The 20,372-nt window shown below is 38.7% G+C and overlaps 1 protein-coding gene across 2 annotated transcripts in view; it reads left to right on the plus strand.

The window, feature by feature from the left end:
• The window catches only part of BABAM2 (BRISC and BRCA1 A complex member 2), a 178,975-nt gene extending 158,965 nt beyond the window's left edge, over positions 1-20,010 (plus strand). The window contains exons 12-13 of one of the 2 annotated variants that reach the window (XR_007510127.1): positions 12,863-18,921; positions 19,973-20,010. Coding sequence is in view for 1 of the 2 variants with exons in the window: in XM_049833744.1 (XP_049689701.1) it covers positions 12,863-12,926 (64 nt within the window). In the remaining variant the exon portion in view is untranslated. Of the gene's footprint in view, positions 1-12,862; positions 19,219-19,972 lie in introns of those variants that run through there. The other variant, XM_049833744.1, reaches the window with a different exon arrangement.
• The last annotated feature ends 362 nt before the right edge of the window (positions 20,011-20,372 follow it).

Here is a 20,372-nt window from a genome sequence, read left to right on the forward strand (position 1 = left end):
CATTACACATTTATCAAAGCTGCTAGATCTGTATTAGAACATGGAATTATAGTTAGGAACTGATGCAAAAAAATGTCTTCCCTTGCTTGAGAGAAAAGGGTAGAGAGAAATATATGGTTTTGGAAGGAGCTGAAGTTTAATAGCCCAGGTAAATACTGTTGCTTAATCAATTACAAAATAAACAGCTAAGTAAAAGCAGTAGGTGAGCTCCATGGTCTTGTCTTTTGGGTAATATTTGTAATTGCTCTGTTGAACACAAAGAACGGTGTCATACTAGGTCAAACTCAACATTCATTTAGCCCAGTATGATGTCTCTAATAGGCAGTAGCCAATGCCTGTGGAAGAGCATGGCAGAGCATGTAGTTGTATTTTCCTGGCACGTTCTACCATCTTCAAGGATTTCTATATCCAGAATTGGTATGTTTCTGTTCAATAGCCCTATCTAGCTTTCCTTCTGTTTGATTGCTTTTTGAAACCACATCATAACATCACAAAATTCTGTCTCAAGGCATTGCACAAATAACATGTGGTGTGAAGAACAAGCTTTGTTGGCTTTTTGCATTCCTACCTCCTGCTAGCTCCGGTTGTTACCCCCTAGCTTTTGTATGAAAAGAGGCAACAAATAATTAATCCACTGATCCCCTCCATAACCTTTATGATTTTATGAACCTCTTCACATCTCTTCTGTTACCTTTTCTCCTGCTCTGCTCACTCCTTCCTTCTACAGAACCTTTCCATGTTTCTGATCGCCCTTGTCCCACTTTTTTACCCCTTACTATTTCTGTTGTGTTCTTTCTGAGACAGGGAACTGCATGTTACTCATGATACATTCACCATGCATTTATATGGTGACACAGTGATATTGTCTGGTTTACTCTCTATTCCAGTTCTAATAGCGTCTGATTTGGTTTTCTGTGTATGGCTGAAGGTTACACTGACATTTCAGCACCAAGATCTCCTTACTCTCTGTTTTTCAGAGCCCATGGTTTTTGTGTATGTAAAATTAAGTCTTTCCCTCACATATCTCCCTTTCATGTTTGTCAGTATTGACTTCTCATCCAGTATTTTATCTCCCAGTCTCCCAGTGCTGTAAGAACCATCTGCAGTTCATCATAATTGTGCCTCATTTTTGCTTCCCTGACTAAATTGTTAGCACTAGCAAACTTTGCCATATTCTTTTGCTCACTTTTGCAGGTCATGCAGGAATATGTTGAACAACACAGGTCAAAACACCCATTTCTGTGCGGTTCTCAGGTGTCTTTACCCTAATAGTACTCATCATTCATTCCTATCTTCTTTTTTCTGATCTTGACCTGCTATTTATCCACTCATGGATCTTTTCTCCTGCTGTGGTAATTCAGTTTTTTAAAAGCCTTTGAAAGACATTTCCAAATGCCTGTAGGAAAATTGAGCAGTGTGTGTCACTTGAATCTTTCTTGTCCACATGTTTTTGGTACCTTAAGAAAAGACGACATTTGTGAAGCATAAGTTTGACTCCTACCCAATATACTATATTTACTCAAGCCAACTAATTCTGGGCTTTTTATAAATTTATGGTTTCTTATAACAGTCTCTACCAATTTGTAAGGTATGGACATGGGATTTACTGGTCCACCGTTCCCTCTATCCTTCCAGACCTTTTTTTAATTGAGATCACACTTCTCTGGTACCAAGCTGTTTTAAGCAGGAGGTTACAAGCTATTTAACTTTCTCACACTTGAGTTTCTCTAGAACTTGGGTGTGAATATCATCTGGGCCTGCTGATTTGCTTGTGTGTGTCTTGTTGATTTGTTTGTTACCTTTTTGGCTGACATTTTTGTGTGAGTCCTCTTTCGGTACATCCCTTGTAAAGCAGGGTTCTGGTATGGCAGCCTCTTTAAGCACCTCTGCAGTGTACTTGGATGCAAAAATAATTTCATTTCTTCTTTGTGACTTTACTTATTCTGAGTGTTCTTTTTTACTTTTTGACCTGCTTTTGTACTGTTTGACAAGTTTTTACTTGGAGGACCACAGCTAATTTGTTCCTTAAATTAATTTTTTATCTGCATAACTCTGCTTTTACCTGTAAGTGTTAAGGTTTGTTTCTTTCTGTTTTCCCCGCTTGGAGAGGTCTCTGACCTTTTAAGAATTTCCTCTTACCTCTAATAGCAAACATATATCTTTTAAATAGCAAAGAGAAATAACTTCTTCAATATGTTTTATATAATCACAGATGTGTGGCATCTCATCCCTTTCCTTCTGACTGGTTTGTCCTAATGAATATCCAAGGAGTTTTCTTTTATGTTTTGGTATGTTGCCTTCGGCCCCTGTTGATAAGTGATCTGCCAAAGCAAAGCGGATGGCATGATGAAATCAGTACTTTCACCTGCAAGCAAACTTTGTTTTCGGGGATGCCGGTTGTCAGACTGGTTAGGGATGCATCTGTAGTGTAACCCTTCATTTCTGCCTCTGAAGTACAGTTAAGAGATTCAATAATCTCTTAAAGATCATTCAAATTCTGTTATTACTTCTGTGATCTCCTCTCTTCTTGAATCTTTACATTTGTCTTTCCTTACAAGCCTCACTCCTGAATGTGGTTTTGCCCAGTCTTTTCTGCTTTCTGCTACTGCTTGTATCGTCCCTACTTTCCCCCCTCCTTATTTCATCACATTCTTCACCCTGCCTTTTATAGTTAGAGAAGGTTCCTAGTTGTATCTTGTCTGGCATTGACTCTCCTTCAAATCTACTAAATGATTTGCTAAATAATTGCTCTCCAACAACAGAGTTCAGTGTGCGCTTATGTAGCCTAGATAGGAGGAAATAATAAGTGTCTTGAATAAACACTATCTGTTTAAGAAGTTAACCTTTACCTGGAGTGGAAAAATATGGCTATGGTACTTGAGCAAATAGGAAAAATAGAGCAGGCTTGTCACACTGTAGCTCATAGGACTGGAAATTTCCTGTAAATTAGCACTGTATTTAAAAAGACTTAATTTTTCCATGATGGCCTTGGAATATCATTCTCATGATCCACTGGTAAGGAAGTGGAGTGACCATGCTGTGACAGAGATATTCCAGTGCCCCCTTCACAGACACCCGCTACCCTGGGACTGAGTAATCCCCGAGGGGAAAATGGAAGTTAAGAAAGCAGAAGCAGAATTTGCTATGATCTAAGACCACAAGCCTTCATCTGACTGAAGCAAATCTATTTATGTACATTGTGGAGAAGGTGAAGGAAGTGAAGTGTTTCTCTCTTAAACTGGCAAGCGGAAGGCTTTCTTTCAAAACAAGAGGTTCATTTTGCTATGTATGCTTTGGGACACTTAGACCTACTGTGTCTGTGCAATACACCTTTGTAAATTCCCAAACATCCATAGTGAAAACCTGTGAGAGAATAAATCCCAGAATCTTGATTTCCACATGATTCAAAAAAGTTGCTTGCATAGTTACTGGCCTTGGTCTATATGCACTGATTATGTCCAGTAGCTGTAATTTTTATCTGTAGTTGTCAGTAAAGGTCCATGCATTTGGTAGCATGTATATTGTTGGAACCAAAGTTACCATCTTTTGCTAAGTGATGACCCTACTTATGCTGCTGCTTTAAAATAAACATTAATTGCCAGCCTACATAATGATCTACAGTCCTGGCTCCACAGCAGTTCCCTAGAACTCCCTTCCTTTTTATTTTGCCTTTAGTCAGGTTATTGTATTTATGGTTGTTTTGTGATTTGGACAAATTGTCAAGATTCATTTCGCTTTATGGTAAGTTGGGTAGCAAAGTCATCTTAATTTTCACAACAGAGCTATGTTGAATTCTTGACTTTATTTATAAAATCAATTGATATCATGGTTTTTTGGAACTGACACACAGATGTATAACCAAATGAAAATTTAATTTTTATTTCTGTTTGCTTTGGAGTAAAGCCACCTGTTATTTCTGCAATCAGCAAACCATTGAAAAACATGTCTAAATATAACCATTTCTTGTACCTTTCTCTGTGACTTGAATCAAAAATGGTAACAAGTCCAACAAGAACTTCTGGAGGAAAAAGGCATTGTTAACAAAATACAGAAAACAGCTCTTGGACATGAGTGAATTTTAATGTTTAAACTTGATATGTGTACTTAGTTTCACTAGTTTTACTACTTCTGTTTCCTGTTATGGTTTTGGTAGCACATGTTTTGTTTTGCTTTTAATTTTGGAGATGATTTTATGTCATGTAATATTATGAACTGAGCTGAAGGCAACAGTATTTCTTGAAAACTTGCATTTTGATGGCTGCCAATGGCAGACCTCCAGCTCTCTTGATGCTTGATTACTGTCCTGTCCATCAGCCTGGCTGCACAGTCAGTGCATTGTGTAGACTGGCAGGTAGAAGTGGGCAAGTTTACTAAACTCCTTGTAGGTAAAACACAGCAAAAGGAGGTAGAGAGAAATACTAGAAGAGGAAGAGAGATTATGCGATGAATTTGTTTGGCACCTGGAATAAAAATTGCCAGCAGCATAATGGCGTTGTGAACTGACTCCTTTGTACATTTTGTGTGTTCAGCCAGTTACAGTAGTAGTAATTTAAGAACTATTGTCTTGCTGTTGTATAAACACTTCACATGTTTGCTTGACATCACCAGTTTTGGAGATGTATAAAATGGAGAAGTGTGTAGACATTGGGTTTCATATAAAAGCAAAATATTTGCTATAGATAAAGCTGCCTAGTAAGGAAATTATAAACCACATCCCAAAGAGCATACCATCAAGAAGCTTAGTTTAGAAACATGAATGCATGCCAAGTTTCATTATGTATATTTGAAGTGATAAAGAAATCCTGGAAGGTACCTTTTATCATTCTGCTGCTGTGCTTGTATAAGTTTTAGTGATGTTCGGGTTTGAATGGTGGTTTAGAAATACTGCTGCCTCCTGAATGCCTAATTGATGCCATAATAGTCCTGATTTTCATTAGCTCCTGAGCCTTTGCCACTTGGAGCCTGGCCTTGTTGTGGGCCTGCCTGCTACAGCCTAATTCCAGCCATGCAACTGAAAGTTAGAGTGCTGAGAACTATTTGTCACTTCAATTGTTATTAATATCTTAGATCTGGAGAGAATGTTAATTTGTTTTAACAATCATTTTCTCCTAATACAGGTGTTGTAAAATATCTAGCAGAGAATTAATCTCCTGTTACCCCATAGTTATCCCAAAGCAGGAGGCTGGGTTATTCTGCTCTGCGTGAGTGCTCATGTATCTTTAGCCTGCTGAGGAATGCTGTGGAAGGGCCTGTGAATAAATAGACAACATGGTTTGCCTAATGGAAATATGTTTTTAGTGCATTATATGTAGTAAAAATAGCAAAGAGGTTTAAATGTCTCATGTTTGAGTTTACAAGGAGAAACTATAAAATCATAGAATCATTTAGGTTGGAAAGGACCTTCAAGATCAAGTCCAACCATCATCCATGCCCACTAAACCATGGAGTATGGAGTACCCCATCTACGCACTTTTTGAATACCTCCAGGGATGGTGATTCAACCACTTCCCTGGGCAGCCTATTCCAATGTCTGAAAAGAATGGGCTTTCAGTAGTTTCCACACTTTTGCATTCAGCCCTTTTTAAACACAAGGTGTAGAGATGCAGGAGGAGGGTATAACCACCTGTAAAGGACCTAATGAGCACTCATATGGAATATGACCTACATACATACCCACTATTGGAATTAATGTAACGATTTTTTAATTTAAGTTCCTTTTGTTAATTAATACTAATCATGTTGAATTAGATAGCTCCTGACAAACAGAATTTAAAAAGAAAACAATTATATATATAAAAAAAGAAAGGTTGGCATCTTTGATTTTGTTCAGTTATAAAGAAACAGCAAATCCTAGAGAGTTTGGAGAGTTATGGTAAATATCTTCTACACAGGAGATGAATTATTAGGGGTTCCATGAAGCCAACCAGCTGGCTGTGCTTGCATAGTCACAGGAGGACAAATTCTCTTGTCTGGTACCCAAAAGGGATTGTTGTAGGTGTTCAGTATTTTCAAAACAAATTTTCATTGTGTCAAAACAAGTTGCAACAGGAATATAAAAATACAAAGGCATGCTACATATGTATGTATGCTCCGTTAAAAAATACTGTATACTTCAAAAAGTGAATAATCAGATGACGTTGATAAAGCCTGGGAGAAGCTCTTTTGTCATTCTAATATGGCTATGCTGTTGAAATAATTTATATAACAAGATTTTATTGCAAGGTGTCAGCATAATAATACTAGTCTGGGAGGAATAGGTCAAAGACCTGAAGAAGCCTCAGGCTGTCCTTTACTCTGACCTACGCCCTTCTTAGTTCCTGTTTTCACCTAATTTAATTGGAAGAGGGGAGAACATTGCTGTCCTAACTAATTCATGAAGATCAGTCATCTCTGGACTAGATATTTTTCTGTCAGCGTTCTGTGGATTTGAAAAAACTTGTAGATGTCTTGCAGCAGTTCCTTTAGGGTGCAGAAGGAAAGAAATATGGGATGCAAAATGATGCAAATCCTAGAGTTACAGCTCCTCTAAAAGAAATGGACAGCAGTTGGGGCAAATGCCTGTGATTCTTAGCTGTATCTAATACAGCTAAGAGGGGTACAATTCAGTCCTCACCACAGTCCCGGTGAGGGGCATTTGCAGAATACTCAAACTCACTGTTAATCTGCTGGACAATTCAGACAACAGAGGACTCCTGAAAAGGGTGTCCTAGCTACAGACCCTACTCCGGAAGACTTGAAAGGGTTACGTAGAACTATTCAGAGATCCCCATGACTACAGGAGGGCCTGCTTAAGTCAGATCTATTAGCTTGAAAAAGTTGAGGAAAAGAACCCCGCATTTTCCTCTATGCCTTGCCTAGAGTAGGAGAAAAGGGATGTATTTATCAAATATACTAGCTACTATGATTTTGAATACAATAAGGTTGTTCTGTAAGTAGAGGCTAATATTTTCAGAATTAAACCATAGTCACAGTAGATAACTAAAACATTTTACAAGAATGAATTAGAATATTTAAATAATGGGAAGTATTTAAGAATAAAGTTTGCTCTCAAAGCCAATAGTAGGAAAAAAATGCAAGTACTATAAACTGAGTCTGTCTTCTGATGAGAGGTAACACAATACATGTGCCAGATGCGGTGATAGAAAGTAATGACAGCCCGTGTGTCTTTGTGAAAAGATCAAGATTTTGGCTTAAGGGCTTTCATTTCCCAGTAAAGAATACACTGTACTAGTAATAGAAATATTGCTATACAGCTGACTATACTTGATGTGGACCATCAGGATCACTTCATCCCCCTTCTTTTCCTCAAATCATCTCTTGATGGAAAAGGCACTTGAAACTCCCACATCTTGAGCTGAAACATAAAACATATGAGTGCAAACAGGGCTAGCATGGATTAATTTGAAATCAGTGTGCTGGAAAACTTGGCACTCTTGAACTGAGAAGTTTAAGGGTCATCTATTTTGTGAATGACTTAGGAAGATGATTCATCACCCCATGATGAATGTCCTTGTCCCAGACACAAAAAGCAGAAATCTCATTGGTATAGCATTTTGTAAGCTTTTTTCATTATGGAGTTTGAATCTCTATGTTCTGCTCTGAATTTCCCACATGAAGATTTCAAGAGAAATAGAAACACCTAGACAACTTTTCTAACTTTATTACACAATAAGCGGTAACTAGAACACCATTGTATAGTTGGCTATAGCACCAGTCAAGCAAAAGCAATAGCAGAAAGCAAATGCGTTGCAGCGTTAGAATGCTTTCACCATAAATATATGTGATGGTGTTTGATAGGATATCGCAGCAGCTACATAATTTAAAATCTTTGCAGATTTTCAGCATAGGAATCTGAAGGCAAAAAGTATTATCAAATGGTCAATGAAGATTTTCTACCAACTACATTTTAAAAACCCAGCACCAAGTTATACTGGAAAAAAACATTACAATTAGAACGAAATTTCACAAAAGCATGTGAATTCTGAGTCAAGTATGTTTTAAGCGCTGCAAACCCACACCCTAGGATTTAGACGTATATGGGCTTCTGGAGACCTTGTACCACAGTCAGTGTTGTATATCACTAGAAAACATGTAAACAACAAGCGATCCAATTCTACCTTCTTTTAGATACTTACCATTTGCAATAGCAAGACTTTCTTTCCACTGGATAATAAGGTGAATGAAAGATAAGTGCTTTACTGTCAGCAGATGTCCTTGAGCGTAGCACCTGAAATACAATGTACTGTTATCGAGTGTATATAGTGGTTAACTACAGCGAAATGTGGGGTTTTTTTCTGGAGTGGTGAAGAAAAATTTCCATAGAAACCCCATAACTTGCTATCTTGACCTTGGAAAATGACCATTTGAGGGAACAAATCAAATAGACAAAACCCAATAGATTCTTACAGTAAGACACTCAACAAAGAGTTAGACGTACGCCTGTATGAGTATCAAGATTGGCACCCGCTCTAAGCTGAAAAGAAAACAACTCTTTAAACACTGTTTAAGCTAAGATATAAACCATTACAAGAGGGATGCAGAGCCATTGTACTCAACACTCACACAAAGAATATCTGTGGACTTTGTACAGACCAGTTTCTCTGTACTTGAAGAAGCATTTTATGTGGTTCTTGTGAGCTTGGTGTAAGGTCAGTGTGACACAGACCCATCAAGAACATGGTAAAGCAGGAGAAAGAAGGAACTCTGCGTTTCCCAGAAAGGAGAAAAAGCATTGATCAAAAACTAATTTCTGCCATATGACACAGCCTAGAGAAACCCTAGGTCAGGTTAGCTTTCTGCATCTTCAGTGTAATTCAACAGGTACCCAAATTACTGATTTTTTTTTTTTTTAATAACAGTTTTCAAGCTGAAAATCATACCTAGTGGATGTAAATAATAATTTCAAAACACTTCTGAGCTACTTGAAAGTATCATGTGGCAAAGTGTCTGAAACAATAGAAATTGAGATATTTTTATGTGAATTCTTGTGGTGTAGCACAGATGAAAGTTACTGAGGGTGTAAATTTGTGTGAATAGGGTATGAGAAAAGAATCTTTATCCAAAGTCCATGTTTACATTCCCTGTTTCTCTGTGCATGTATGTACAGGTTACTGGAGTATGAGTGTTTCTATCAATTTAAACCTTTCTAAAAAGGAATAGTATTCCATGTGAGAGAGGTCCTTACCATGAAGACTGTAGCAGAGTATTATCCTTTAGAAAATTTTATTTTTCTTTTAAAGTTATTTCTTGTAATCCATTGTGACATATGTCCATGTCATGGTCGTATTTGTGTGGAAACATGTACGCTTTGACCTCAATGCCAGTTGGTTAATAGATGAAACTTAGTCAGCCAGTACTTGGTGCTTATTCTTTTCTTCCTTACTTGTGAACTCTGCAGGGGAGAAAAAATGTCAGAATTTCCGTTTCACAGGAAATTCAAATATTTTAACATATGGTTTTGCCCCAAAAATTCAGATGAAAGGAAAAAGTTCTGAAAAAAATTTTGCTTTGAACATGTGAAAAAAATGCAGCTAATATGACACTATCATGCGTCTGCTAGCAGTAGCACAATGCCTCCTGGAAGCAGGAATTTTCATGGTTTATCCCATCATTCTTCATGGACTGGGTCCTTTGAAGAGGCTACTTCTGCTCTTATGTTTATACTTATGACCGGGGCCTTGTCTGTGTGACTAGACACATCGTCTCTGAGATAAGGAGATTAATATCAGATAAGGAGGTTAATATCAAACTCACTGTTTATGCTCAGTTCTACTAACCAGAACATTTCTTCTTAGATCAAGCCAAACTGAAGTACCTCATTCTTTTCCTTCTTTTCCTGATGAAAACTCAGTGTTTTTTCCACAGAAATGCAAGCAACTGGGTAAAAACGTAATTTTCCATTGAAACAGTCACATGATTTTAAAAAAAAAAAATTCCAGCAAGCTTTAGTAATGAATAATGTCTTTGCTGCCTGTTCTACTCCATATATGCTCAAAATAAGTCTTGTTGCCTTTATACACTAAACACTTGCCATTCCCTCCCTATATGCAGTGTTCGTTAATATCGAAGCAGTTTAACCTTCCTTCTCCTACTTCCTCATCTTTCCTCTTCAGGCTATTACATGTGCTGTAGCTGATACAGTCCTATCAACTATACTGTGCTTTTGGATCTCTTTGCAGGATCTTTTTTGTTTTAGTTGGGGGGGGGGGGGGGGGGGCTGATTTATTTTGTGTGTGTGTGTGATGAACCATAATTTTCCAAATGTTTTTTCCAAAATTTCTTTAATCTCAGATACCTAGGATGTGTGGGAGAGGGGCAGAAATGGAGGAACATATCCTGGGTAAATATGTGGTACTACATTTGCTTCAGTCTGGACAAGACCACAAATGATAAGGGCAAACTTCAGCATGTACTTTAAAGCATGGAAAGAAAAAAGTAGACATTTACAAATTATGAAGTACTAATGGAATTTTTGTAGTGAATGGAACATCGCCAAGAGGTTCATATGAACTACCAGTGAAATAACAGCCTCTTTGAAATAGTACATCTGATCAGAATGTAGGGAGGTGTTAGATTTAGTTTTGCAGCAAAGGATACAAGCTCTACTGCAGAAATCAGTGAAACGAAAGGATGCAACTGTAGATAAAGATGGTGTGGGAGGGTGTATGTGGTATCAGAAGCATTCATTCTGGAATTTACCTAACAGAAAAATCATTGAAATATAATGCTTTAAGTGTGGTTTTAATACAAAGCACAGAAATGCTATAAAGTTCAGAAGAAGAAGAAAACATAGGAAAATACTTCTGCTTATATCCCATTTAATGTGATTAAGAATTTTTGCAATTTAGGAAGAGGGAAGTTTTAAGTAACATTTATCAAGTCAGTAAGAAGAGCAAGTGTATGGAAGAGAGTCTGCAGAGAAGCTATCAAAGGGGAAGGAAGAAACTACTTAAAATAAGCAAGCAGAGGAAATGTAATTAAATGTTAGGACAGATAATGCAAGGAGAAATAAAAGGATCCTGGCATTGACAATGTGCAAGTGATATTCCTTGAGCTAGCAAAATGGTGTAGAGCTGACTGGGACATAAAGAGGCTACAATTTCAAAGGTATGCTATAAAACCACAAATACAAAAGTGGCATTCAACTGTTAAGATCAGATGACAGGTGTACCTTCTCAGCTGGTTTATGTATGCGTATGTGCCAGGATGAACAGTCACTTCTGTGGCATGATTATGAGGGCTGCTTTCTGAATTTTGATTCAATAAATCAAAGTGTATTCTGTAAATACACGGCACAATCTGTGTATGCTACAAAATGTGTGTGCTGGTTGTCCTTTTCTTTTCCATTTCTGGGCTCAGCTTCTCAGTCCAGAAATGCTTTTACTTTCCATTGTTCTTTTAAACTTTGGATGGTGTCTCATGTGTGTTTACAGCTTCTGTACAGAAGTTGACTGCAGCTATCTGTTAATTAAATTGCTAGGCACAACTTCACAAGAGAGGGGAGCATTCTTTTTTGTGATCTTGCAACTTTTTTAGACGTGAGGGGGTATGATTAGTGTTCAGTGATTGCCAAAGCTTCTGCCCAAATTATGAAACACATACCATGATTATGGAGATGATCAGCATATGTTTGCTTCAGGAGGTATACCAGTAGAGAGATGGGTAACAATGTGAACATAACTGTAGCTATTCTCACTTCAGGTTTGGCTGGTTTGGGGGGGTTGGGGGTTTTTTTGGTAGGGAGAACAGAAGGAGGTTCTTCTTGCATAGAAATTTATAAAGATCAGTGATAAGAACAGAAAACAAAATGTTTAAAAAAAAAAAAGTAGAGAAAGTGAAAGTTTGGTGCAGAAAGTAGTAGGCAGAAACCAAAAGCAGAATGATGAAGCAGCTTCTAATATAACTTGCAAATAAAGGGTATAATTGGGATACATAAAATATGTTTAGTACGCAGTTGAGTATTTCAGTGCAATAAACTCAAAGGTAGAGTTCGCACTCAATTTTGGATCCTTAGGATCAGTTCATTTTACAGATTTATGAGTCATTTGATTCTTTGTAAAGAAGACAGACTAAGATCCAAAATATACAAAGCACATCTTAACTTATAGAATAATGTTCTGACTTTCAAAGTCTAATAAAAGGAATTACAATTCATCCAAGGTGTTAGTATTTATTTGCTACATCTTATGTAAAGTACTGCCATCAACAATGGCTCTGTATCGCATCAAAGTTTCTGTAAGGAGACAGATAAAGAGCTTATCTCCTGCACATATTCTGACTTCTCTTCATGATTTTCCTGTTCCATTGACTTATTTGTCTTTGGGCCCTTGGTACCACATGTGAAGCTTTCTTCAGCGGGGCGGGGGTTGGGGGGGCGAGGGGGGAACTTTTTATCCCAGAAACATGGTGAACATCAACTGCATCAAAAAGTCCCAGTTATAAAATGCTGCAGGCAGTGACGTGGCCACACTTGTGCGTCATCTAAGTGTTTCTCACTTTTACAGCCATTCAAAGACTTATTTTCCAGCGCATAATACAGTTTATCTCTGGAGCTTTGTGTTGGATAAAATATGGCTGGTCCATCAGGCTCTTCTGACAGTGTCAAGTTACTGATGTTGACCGCATTAAGAGGTCAGCGGTGAGGACACTGAAGAAAGAAGTACGGCTGGGTTAAGAAAGCTGAAGTGTATGGATCTGCTGCGTACTAAAAACTTGTAAGAAAAACACTACCCATTTATGGGATCTAGTAACGGATTGCGCATGGTAACATTATGCTTCTCTGTTAAAACCTTGGCTATATAGATGCACACACCATGTTCTAAGTTTACTCCTTCCTAACCATGCATTTTCTTTTTTTCACTAGGGCATATTTCAAAACGTTTGTCCCTCAGTTCCAGGAGGCAGCATTTGCTAATGGAAAGCTTTAGGCAGCCTTGGGCATGGAGATAATACTGGACAGATCCTTCAGTCTGCGTGTGTCAGCCCACAAGAAGAATGCCTGGAAATGGGTTGGACTGTCTTGATAGGTGCTTTCTTGCCTCTGAAATGGTTTTGGTAGCTTCATTTTTTGTCAGATTTCTGAAACAGAGACCTCACTGGCATGCTTAAAACTGAATATTTGATATTCATCCTGTCCCTTTGCCTCTGCCACCACCATTCCTTTATATATCTACTGGATTAAATTTAAAAGGGCGTGTTTTGATGTGATAACATTTTCTTGTGCCAACAACGTCCTCTATGTTATGCCTTGTTTCCTTGTCTTCAGATGGTGTAAATTGGATTTATTTTTGTTTCCCCATGGAAATACAATCTAATTTGTATATTTAGTTTAATATTTTCAGCTTATCCTAAAAAATATAAAACTGCCGTATGTACCAGGAATGCCTAATGGACTGTACAGTGTCATATTCTGCCTTGGAGGTTTGTGTCTCGCTGTGGTTGTTACTCTCACAGGTATGGATATGAGTTGCACAGTTCAATTCTCAGTGCCTTTCAAGTTGGTCTGATATTAGTGTGGCAGGGTGTTGGAGATTTTTTTTATATTTCAGTTGAAAGCTCATCTTTTATGAAATGCTATGCTTTTATGCTTTGTTTTTATTTCCAGTTGTACAATTCTGGTGTTTTTCTAACAAACTCCCCTTGCCATTATGAAAAAGTTCTACTTCTTTAGTACCAATATAACAAGAATATATGTCTTAGTACCAATATAACAAATATGGTACTAATATATTAGTACCGATGCAATGAAATAAAGCTCTTTCACAGATGTGTAATTTTTCTAGGTAAGATAAATACTGCTAAGAAGCAAACTTTCAACAAAGGAATGAATGATGTCTTGGAAAACAACTGATGAAAGACTGTAGGGCTATAGGTATTTAGCTTAATGCTTAAGTTCAACACGTCTTCTCAGAAATAATTTTAAGTGTATATAAGTGGAAATATTACATTCCCTAATTCTGAAATGCCAAATGCAAAATCCCATCTATTCATCCTTTCTTTCATGCTTGTGTCAGGCACACCATTTGGGGCTAAGTGTCATGATGTCACTTCCCAAATTAATTTGTAAATAGACCAGGGTACTTTCCAGTAAGGAATAAAATTAACAGTGTATGTTGCTTATAAATGGCATATGGAAAATGTAGCCTACTTCTGCTAAATATAAGGAACTAAATGAATAGTATGCAGATGATACAGTGGCACTGGAAGACATTTAATTTGAAATTATTCACTATAGCTCCACTACCTGCATATGCAATGAAATACCAAATTACTTGATTGGCAGTATTCTCCTGCCCTTTCTAAAACTTGTTATTTTAGATTAAAAATAGTGCTTTCCATGGGAATGTCCACCTAGAAAATGTGGATGGGTTTTGAGCAGTGAAGCTTAATAATTAAGAATTATGCAAATAATTTGCCTCTAGAAACAACAGGTATTTTTAGCTAGTTGATAGGCAAAATTTTGGTTTATGTTTAATATTGAAGGTCTTGGCTGGAAATTAAGCTGCAAACAAAATCAGAAGCCTTATTGCAACTCTACAGAGGAGGGGGCATATTTTGTCCTGTGACCCATCCCCTCGTGACTCTTGCTGCATTATCTGAGGGCTGTAAACAGCTCCAAAGGTCTGAGCCCGATTTCCGTTGATGGAGGCATTGCGTTAGGCTTTTGCATGCAAACCAAGACTTAACAGCAGATGTGAAGAATAATGGTTTTATGTGAATAGCAAAGCCACACACACATATTCAAGAATAAGCTAACTCTTGTGAATGGGGTGGGAGGAGGATGGCTAATGAAAAACATTTGTTCTCATAGTGTTCAAAATCTTATAGAAACAATCTCTAGCCATCTTCAAAAGGTAAAAACCAAACACTCAAGTTGCATCAGTAGATTCCTGGAGTCTTACATTTTGTACACTTGTGTTTGATTCAGTGTTGTAGTGATTGCCTCAGGACATAGTGTTTGCTTTATATACCTGATTGTCCATGTGGCACCAGTTGGGGTTTTTTATCTTTTCAGAAGTTACCATGATTCTAAGGCTAGCAATTGCAATATGTTTCGAGAAGAGGTTTGGTTTTTTCAACCAAAAATGCATTACCTCAGTCCTAGTAATTTTGGACAAAGGACTGCTTTATTATCGAAGGACTAAGAATTTTAGAAGCCATGTAAGAAAAGTCTTTGAGGATATAGAAAGCCTGAACCTGCAATTCTTTATATTGAATTCAATAGTTTCACCAACTTTTCACTAGCATATATGGAAATGAAGCAGTGGTTTCAGTCTAGTTTTACATCATGCTACAGCTGATAGTATTTTGAAAAAAGAAAAGAAAAAGGTAGAGAAGTTTAGAAACCAAATTGTTTGTGTTTAAGATAAAGTCTGCAAGCCTATCAAATTTTAGATTAGAAAAGGCATTTTTCTTACACTTAATGAACATTTTCTTTTTTTCAAAGCCACCCTGTACTCTTTGACCTGCACAGTATTTTATAGAGCCCTTCCTGATAGTTCTCAGAAGGTATCGGAGGTGTTAGCACTACAAATGGGGTACTGGAAGGAGAAACATGGAAACAAGTGAACTCTTCTCTCCAGAAGGAGGATTACCATATAAATACTACATTGGAAAAGAGAGTTAGTTTGAATATTTTTATATCAAATCAAGTATTTGTTGAAGGCATTTAAATTAGTCACAAAAGTTGTAATCTAGTAAGTTGGAGTAATTTCTCTTGTCTCCTGTTTTGTGATAATATCAGTTGTGGCCAGTTTAATGGCAATGAGACTTTCAGCGCTTTCTTTCCTATTACGCGATATACGCAATTGAAAGGAGCAGTCAGACCTGGGCTAGTTCCTTTGGTTTATGAGAACCACATAACATAGGGGGAAAAAAGCAGTGCTATAAACGTATCAAAAAGTCTAAATTCTACTCTGTTACAATTTTGATTGAAAGAATACAGTAAGTCTCTAGTTACTATGGCCCATTAATGCACCATTTTCCAAAAGTCCTTAAAGTGCAAACTTAGAGTCAAGCCTTTATTCATCTGCATATGTAATCCACTGTGCTAGAAGCAATACCAAATCTTTCAGATTCAAATTTAGACTTTCTGTGAAGTTGCTGGAGAGACTGGACAAACAGCTGGAAGAATAAATAAAAGTTAACTATATCATACGTAGTTTAGCCTTCATTGATCTTTCTGTTGTACTAGTCATTGCTTTGTTGATCAACATGTTTCGTTTGCTGAATCAGCAGCAGTTTTGGTATCATCAGTATCCTTGAACATCCTCCTATTCATAGACAGAGCAGACAGACCTGAGTCAGTTTTTGAGAAGAAATCATTGCTAGAATTAGCGCGGATCTCCTACGCATTGTTAGACCCTCACTAGGCATGTTTCTCTGTGTGTTTCCTTTCTCATCCTGTCTGGCACTTGCAGCAATAAGCATCTTTGGTGAATCAGCTGGAAGACGGGATTTAGCAATGAAGTGCAGTCCCTTAAGTGTTACTTCAGGTGGTTTTACACAGAGACTTCTTACCTAAGAAAGAGGAGAATAAGTCTGAGTAGTCTCCATTGAGCAGTGTCCCCTAATACAAGGCTGGGGGTTTAGCAGAGGTCAAAAACCTAAGTAGTGAGTAGGGACTGCTGCTTAGACATCCTTCTGTGTCAGTACCCTTAACAACCAGAGAAGCAGCAGGTGGTAGAAGCCCCTAGTAGCATCTGAGGGTCACCCCTGGAGGTCTAAAATATGTTTCTAACACCATGTATACACAGCAGCGATCCATGGAGATGAAGGGGTAAGTCCTCTGTCAGTGGAGAAGGAGAGTTTCTCACCTTTCCAGCTTTGTGAGAGAGGTGTGCTGCAAGGAGGTAAAAAGCTTTGGACACGGCTTCTGACCATGACTGTTAATTACAGGGTGCTGTCCCTGCCCTGTGAAGCAAATGAAGTCTGTGACCAAACTGACTGCCAGTGAACACTCTTCCCTTATATTACTATATCTCTGTAATTGATGTATTGTAACGCTCATTAAACCTAAAGGTTACACTTCTTAAATGTTACTGAAAATCCCTTAAGTCATCTCCTTTTCAGTTTTTATTTTCAGGTGTCTGTAATGTTCTGGGACAATTTTGTTTCATCCTTAACTAGTTACTGCTATTTTTAGCAAATTTGAGGTTTATGCTTTAACAAGGCAACAAGGTGTGTGCTGGCATCTTATGGGCTTACATTAAATAGAGAATTATTTGCTGTAAAAATAATTAGTAGAAACTGTTTTTTATTTATTAAGCCAAGTATTGTATTCTCCACAACAGAACAATACTGAGGAAAGGCTCTGTTGTTACCCAGAACAGAGAGGATAATCATGCTGATGGCATTGGATACACTTTTTTGCACCAAATCTGGTTTGATTTGCATCTTGGCATCAGCGGGGGGAAAGTGTATTCTCCTTTTCTGAAGGAAGCTTGCACCTAAATAAGCCATTGATCAGGCTATATCTTTTCCTGTTTGTACTTTGAAACAATAGGGTTTGTCCCTGTGGGCAAAGCCAGTAAAAGTCTGAACAATGTACATCAACAGTACAGGGGATTTTAATATTTTTTTATTTACTGATTTCTGTAGATTCAGAGAATAATTTCAAACTTTGTGCTGGGGGAAGGTAAACAACACAAATTTATCAGAAACATGCAGTAATTTTAGCTACATATGAAATAAAAGACTAGTAATCTAAATATTATTCTGCAAGAGCTCAAGGGTTCTGCCATATATTTCTAAGCTTGTAGCTTGAAGAGCCATGGTGTGTAGGTGATTTTAGTGCTGCTTTTCCTATTCTGTTCCCTGTCTTACATTTAAAAGCTCAGTTCTTGATTCCAATGCACAGCACAAACACCATTTTGTTAAAATGGTAGTTACCAAGCAAAAAGGCAGGGGGGAAACCGGGATCAGCTGCTGAAAATAGGTCTTAAATCATCAAGAAATCAACAAAGGAAGCAAGGTTTGGCGGCTGCCCTGCCACTTGCTGGGTCTACAATATGGGCCTTCAAACGTGTCCCCAGTGCAAATTAAAAAAAATACAGGAGGTTTTTCTTGCAGCGCTAAAGAATAAATACAGTTTTAAACAACAGGAAGTAAAGCAAGCATTTAATTGCAGGCATGAAAAGCAAAATACACACTAGAAGTCTAACATTATTTGTGCCTACAGCTCCCTGTGTTTCTCCTGTCACCAGAGAGGGTGAAGAATTAATGCCTTGTGCTGCAGCTGCCCATGGTGAAAATTGATCCTTGGGGTGCTCCGTGTTTTCATCAAACTCTATTTAAACCCTAATGATGCTTTTTCTGTCCCTGAGGATGGCAACATGGTACCAGGGAAAAGTAAATCTTACACTATCAGGGGTTCCTGTTCTGCTGCTGCTCCATTTCAAGCCCTTGATTTGGGTGGGGTGAGTACTTTGTAAGCCATCAAGCCTGCCAGCAAACAGGGTAGATTTTATTTCCTCTGTGTTTATTTTAAATTATTCAAGCTGATTATAATCTGACATTGTTTTCCTTTATTCCACTGTCCCTTTCAGAAAAAGTTTTTTTAGTACTTGTTTAAAAATTGGAGCCATCAAGGTTATTTGTGTCTTTCAAAGGGGATACTACACAGTCAGCAGCAGCCCAAGCATCACGCACTCCTCCCAGCAAAGCTCACTTGAACTTGGTCTGACAGGATGACAGCTAGGAGTGACAAAACTGACATTTTTTTGCTTTTCCTCAGAGGGCTAGCGAACAGACCTCCACTGGCGCAGTTGCTGTACATGGCTTCCTCTACTGCCTGGGTCCCACTTGCTCCCTCTCTGTGAGATCCCAGCTGCAGGAGGGGGTCTCACAGGAGGCTTTGGTTGCTCATCAGCTGGGGTGTCCTGGTTTCAGCTGGGATAGAGTTAACTGTCTTCCTAGTAGCTGGTACAGTGCTATGTTTTGAGTTCAGTATGCGAAGAATGTTGATAACACTGATGTTTGCAGTTGTTGCTCAGTAGGGTTTAGACTATAGTCAAGGATTTTTCAGCTTCTCATGCCCAGCCAGCGAGAAAGCTGGAGGGGCACAAGAAGTTGGCACAGGACACAGCCAGGGCACCTGACCCAAACTGGCCAACGGTGTATTCCATACCATGGGACGTCCCATCCAGTATAGGAACTGGGAAGTGGGGGCGGGGAATCGCCGCTCGGGGACTGGCGGGGTGTCGGTCAGCGGGTGGTGAGCAATTGCCCTGCGCATCATTTGTACATTCCAATCCTTTTGTTACTCCTGTTGTCATTTTATTAGTGTTATCATTATCATTATTAGTTTCTTCTTCTCTGTTCTATTAAACCGTTCTTATCTCAACCCAGGAGTTTTACTTTTTTTTCCCCCGATTTTCTCCCCCATCCCACTGGATGGGGGGGAGTGAGTGAGCGGCTGCGTGGTGCTTAGTTGCTGGCTGGGGTTAAACCACAACATGGGGCTAGGTTCATTTTTGTACCTATCAGAGGAGCTGTGCCAGAGGGGAATGCCACCCTGCTGCTGATGAAGTCTGGCATTTCCTCTTAACACCTTGACAGGAGAAGGCAGCTGCAAAACTCTTCTGCAAGTCAAGTACAGCCCTGCCAACTAAGGGTGGTTTCTTGCGTGTTTTGACCAGTCGAGCCTGCTCTCTATTCAGCTGCCTCCATTCTACCGGAGAGCAGACACTGCAGAAAACTTTCTCCTTTCATCGCCAGCCCTAGAGGCACGTAAAAAGTTCAGGGGCCATCAGCAACCAACTTCCCATCTGAACTTTGCTATCCTCATTATGAGAAGGGGAAGCAAAATGTCCAAATAAAGATCTATTACAGAAACAGCTTGTTTCTTACATTTCTTCAGTTTCGTGGTTTTTTTCAGTGGTGGTTTTATCATTGCTCTCTGGTGAAAAAAGATACTGTAGCATGCTGCGCTCCCTAGACTTTATGCGCTCATCCTCCTGTCCCTTGTATCCAGTAGGCGCTGTGTCTCAGCATCCCTGTTTGCCTCTGGACCATAAGGGTGCTCTCAGGCAGCCCACAGGTGAACCAGGAAAGAGGACAGCATCTTCTGGTTTCAGCAAGAAAGAGGTGAGTTTGGGTGAATGAGTTCGTGCTGTAAGAATTGGGCTCATCTTCAGAGCACCCACAGCGCTTGTAGCTGAGAAGAAATAACAGCTTCTGTCTAATGGGGTCAGATGGCTAATTGGAGCAGTTTCCGCACGGTGGTGGCTGGTATAATTGTATGCTGGGCCATGGCGTGTCTGGTGCTAATAGCACCCAGGACTCTTGTGAGTGACTCAGCTGCTGCTTGAGGCTAATTATAGGCAGGCTGCATGAAAAAAACCCACAACTTGATCATGCCTTCCTCTCTTCCA

This window comes from Accipiter gentilis, chromosome 30 (assembly GCF_929443795.1).
Source record: "Accipiter gentilis chromosome 30, bAccGen1.1, whole genome shotgun sequence".
NCBI classification, from domain to species: domain Eukaryota; kingdom Metazoa; phylum Chordata; class Aves; order Accipitriformes; family Accipitridae; genus Astur; species Astur gentilis.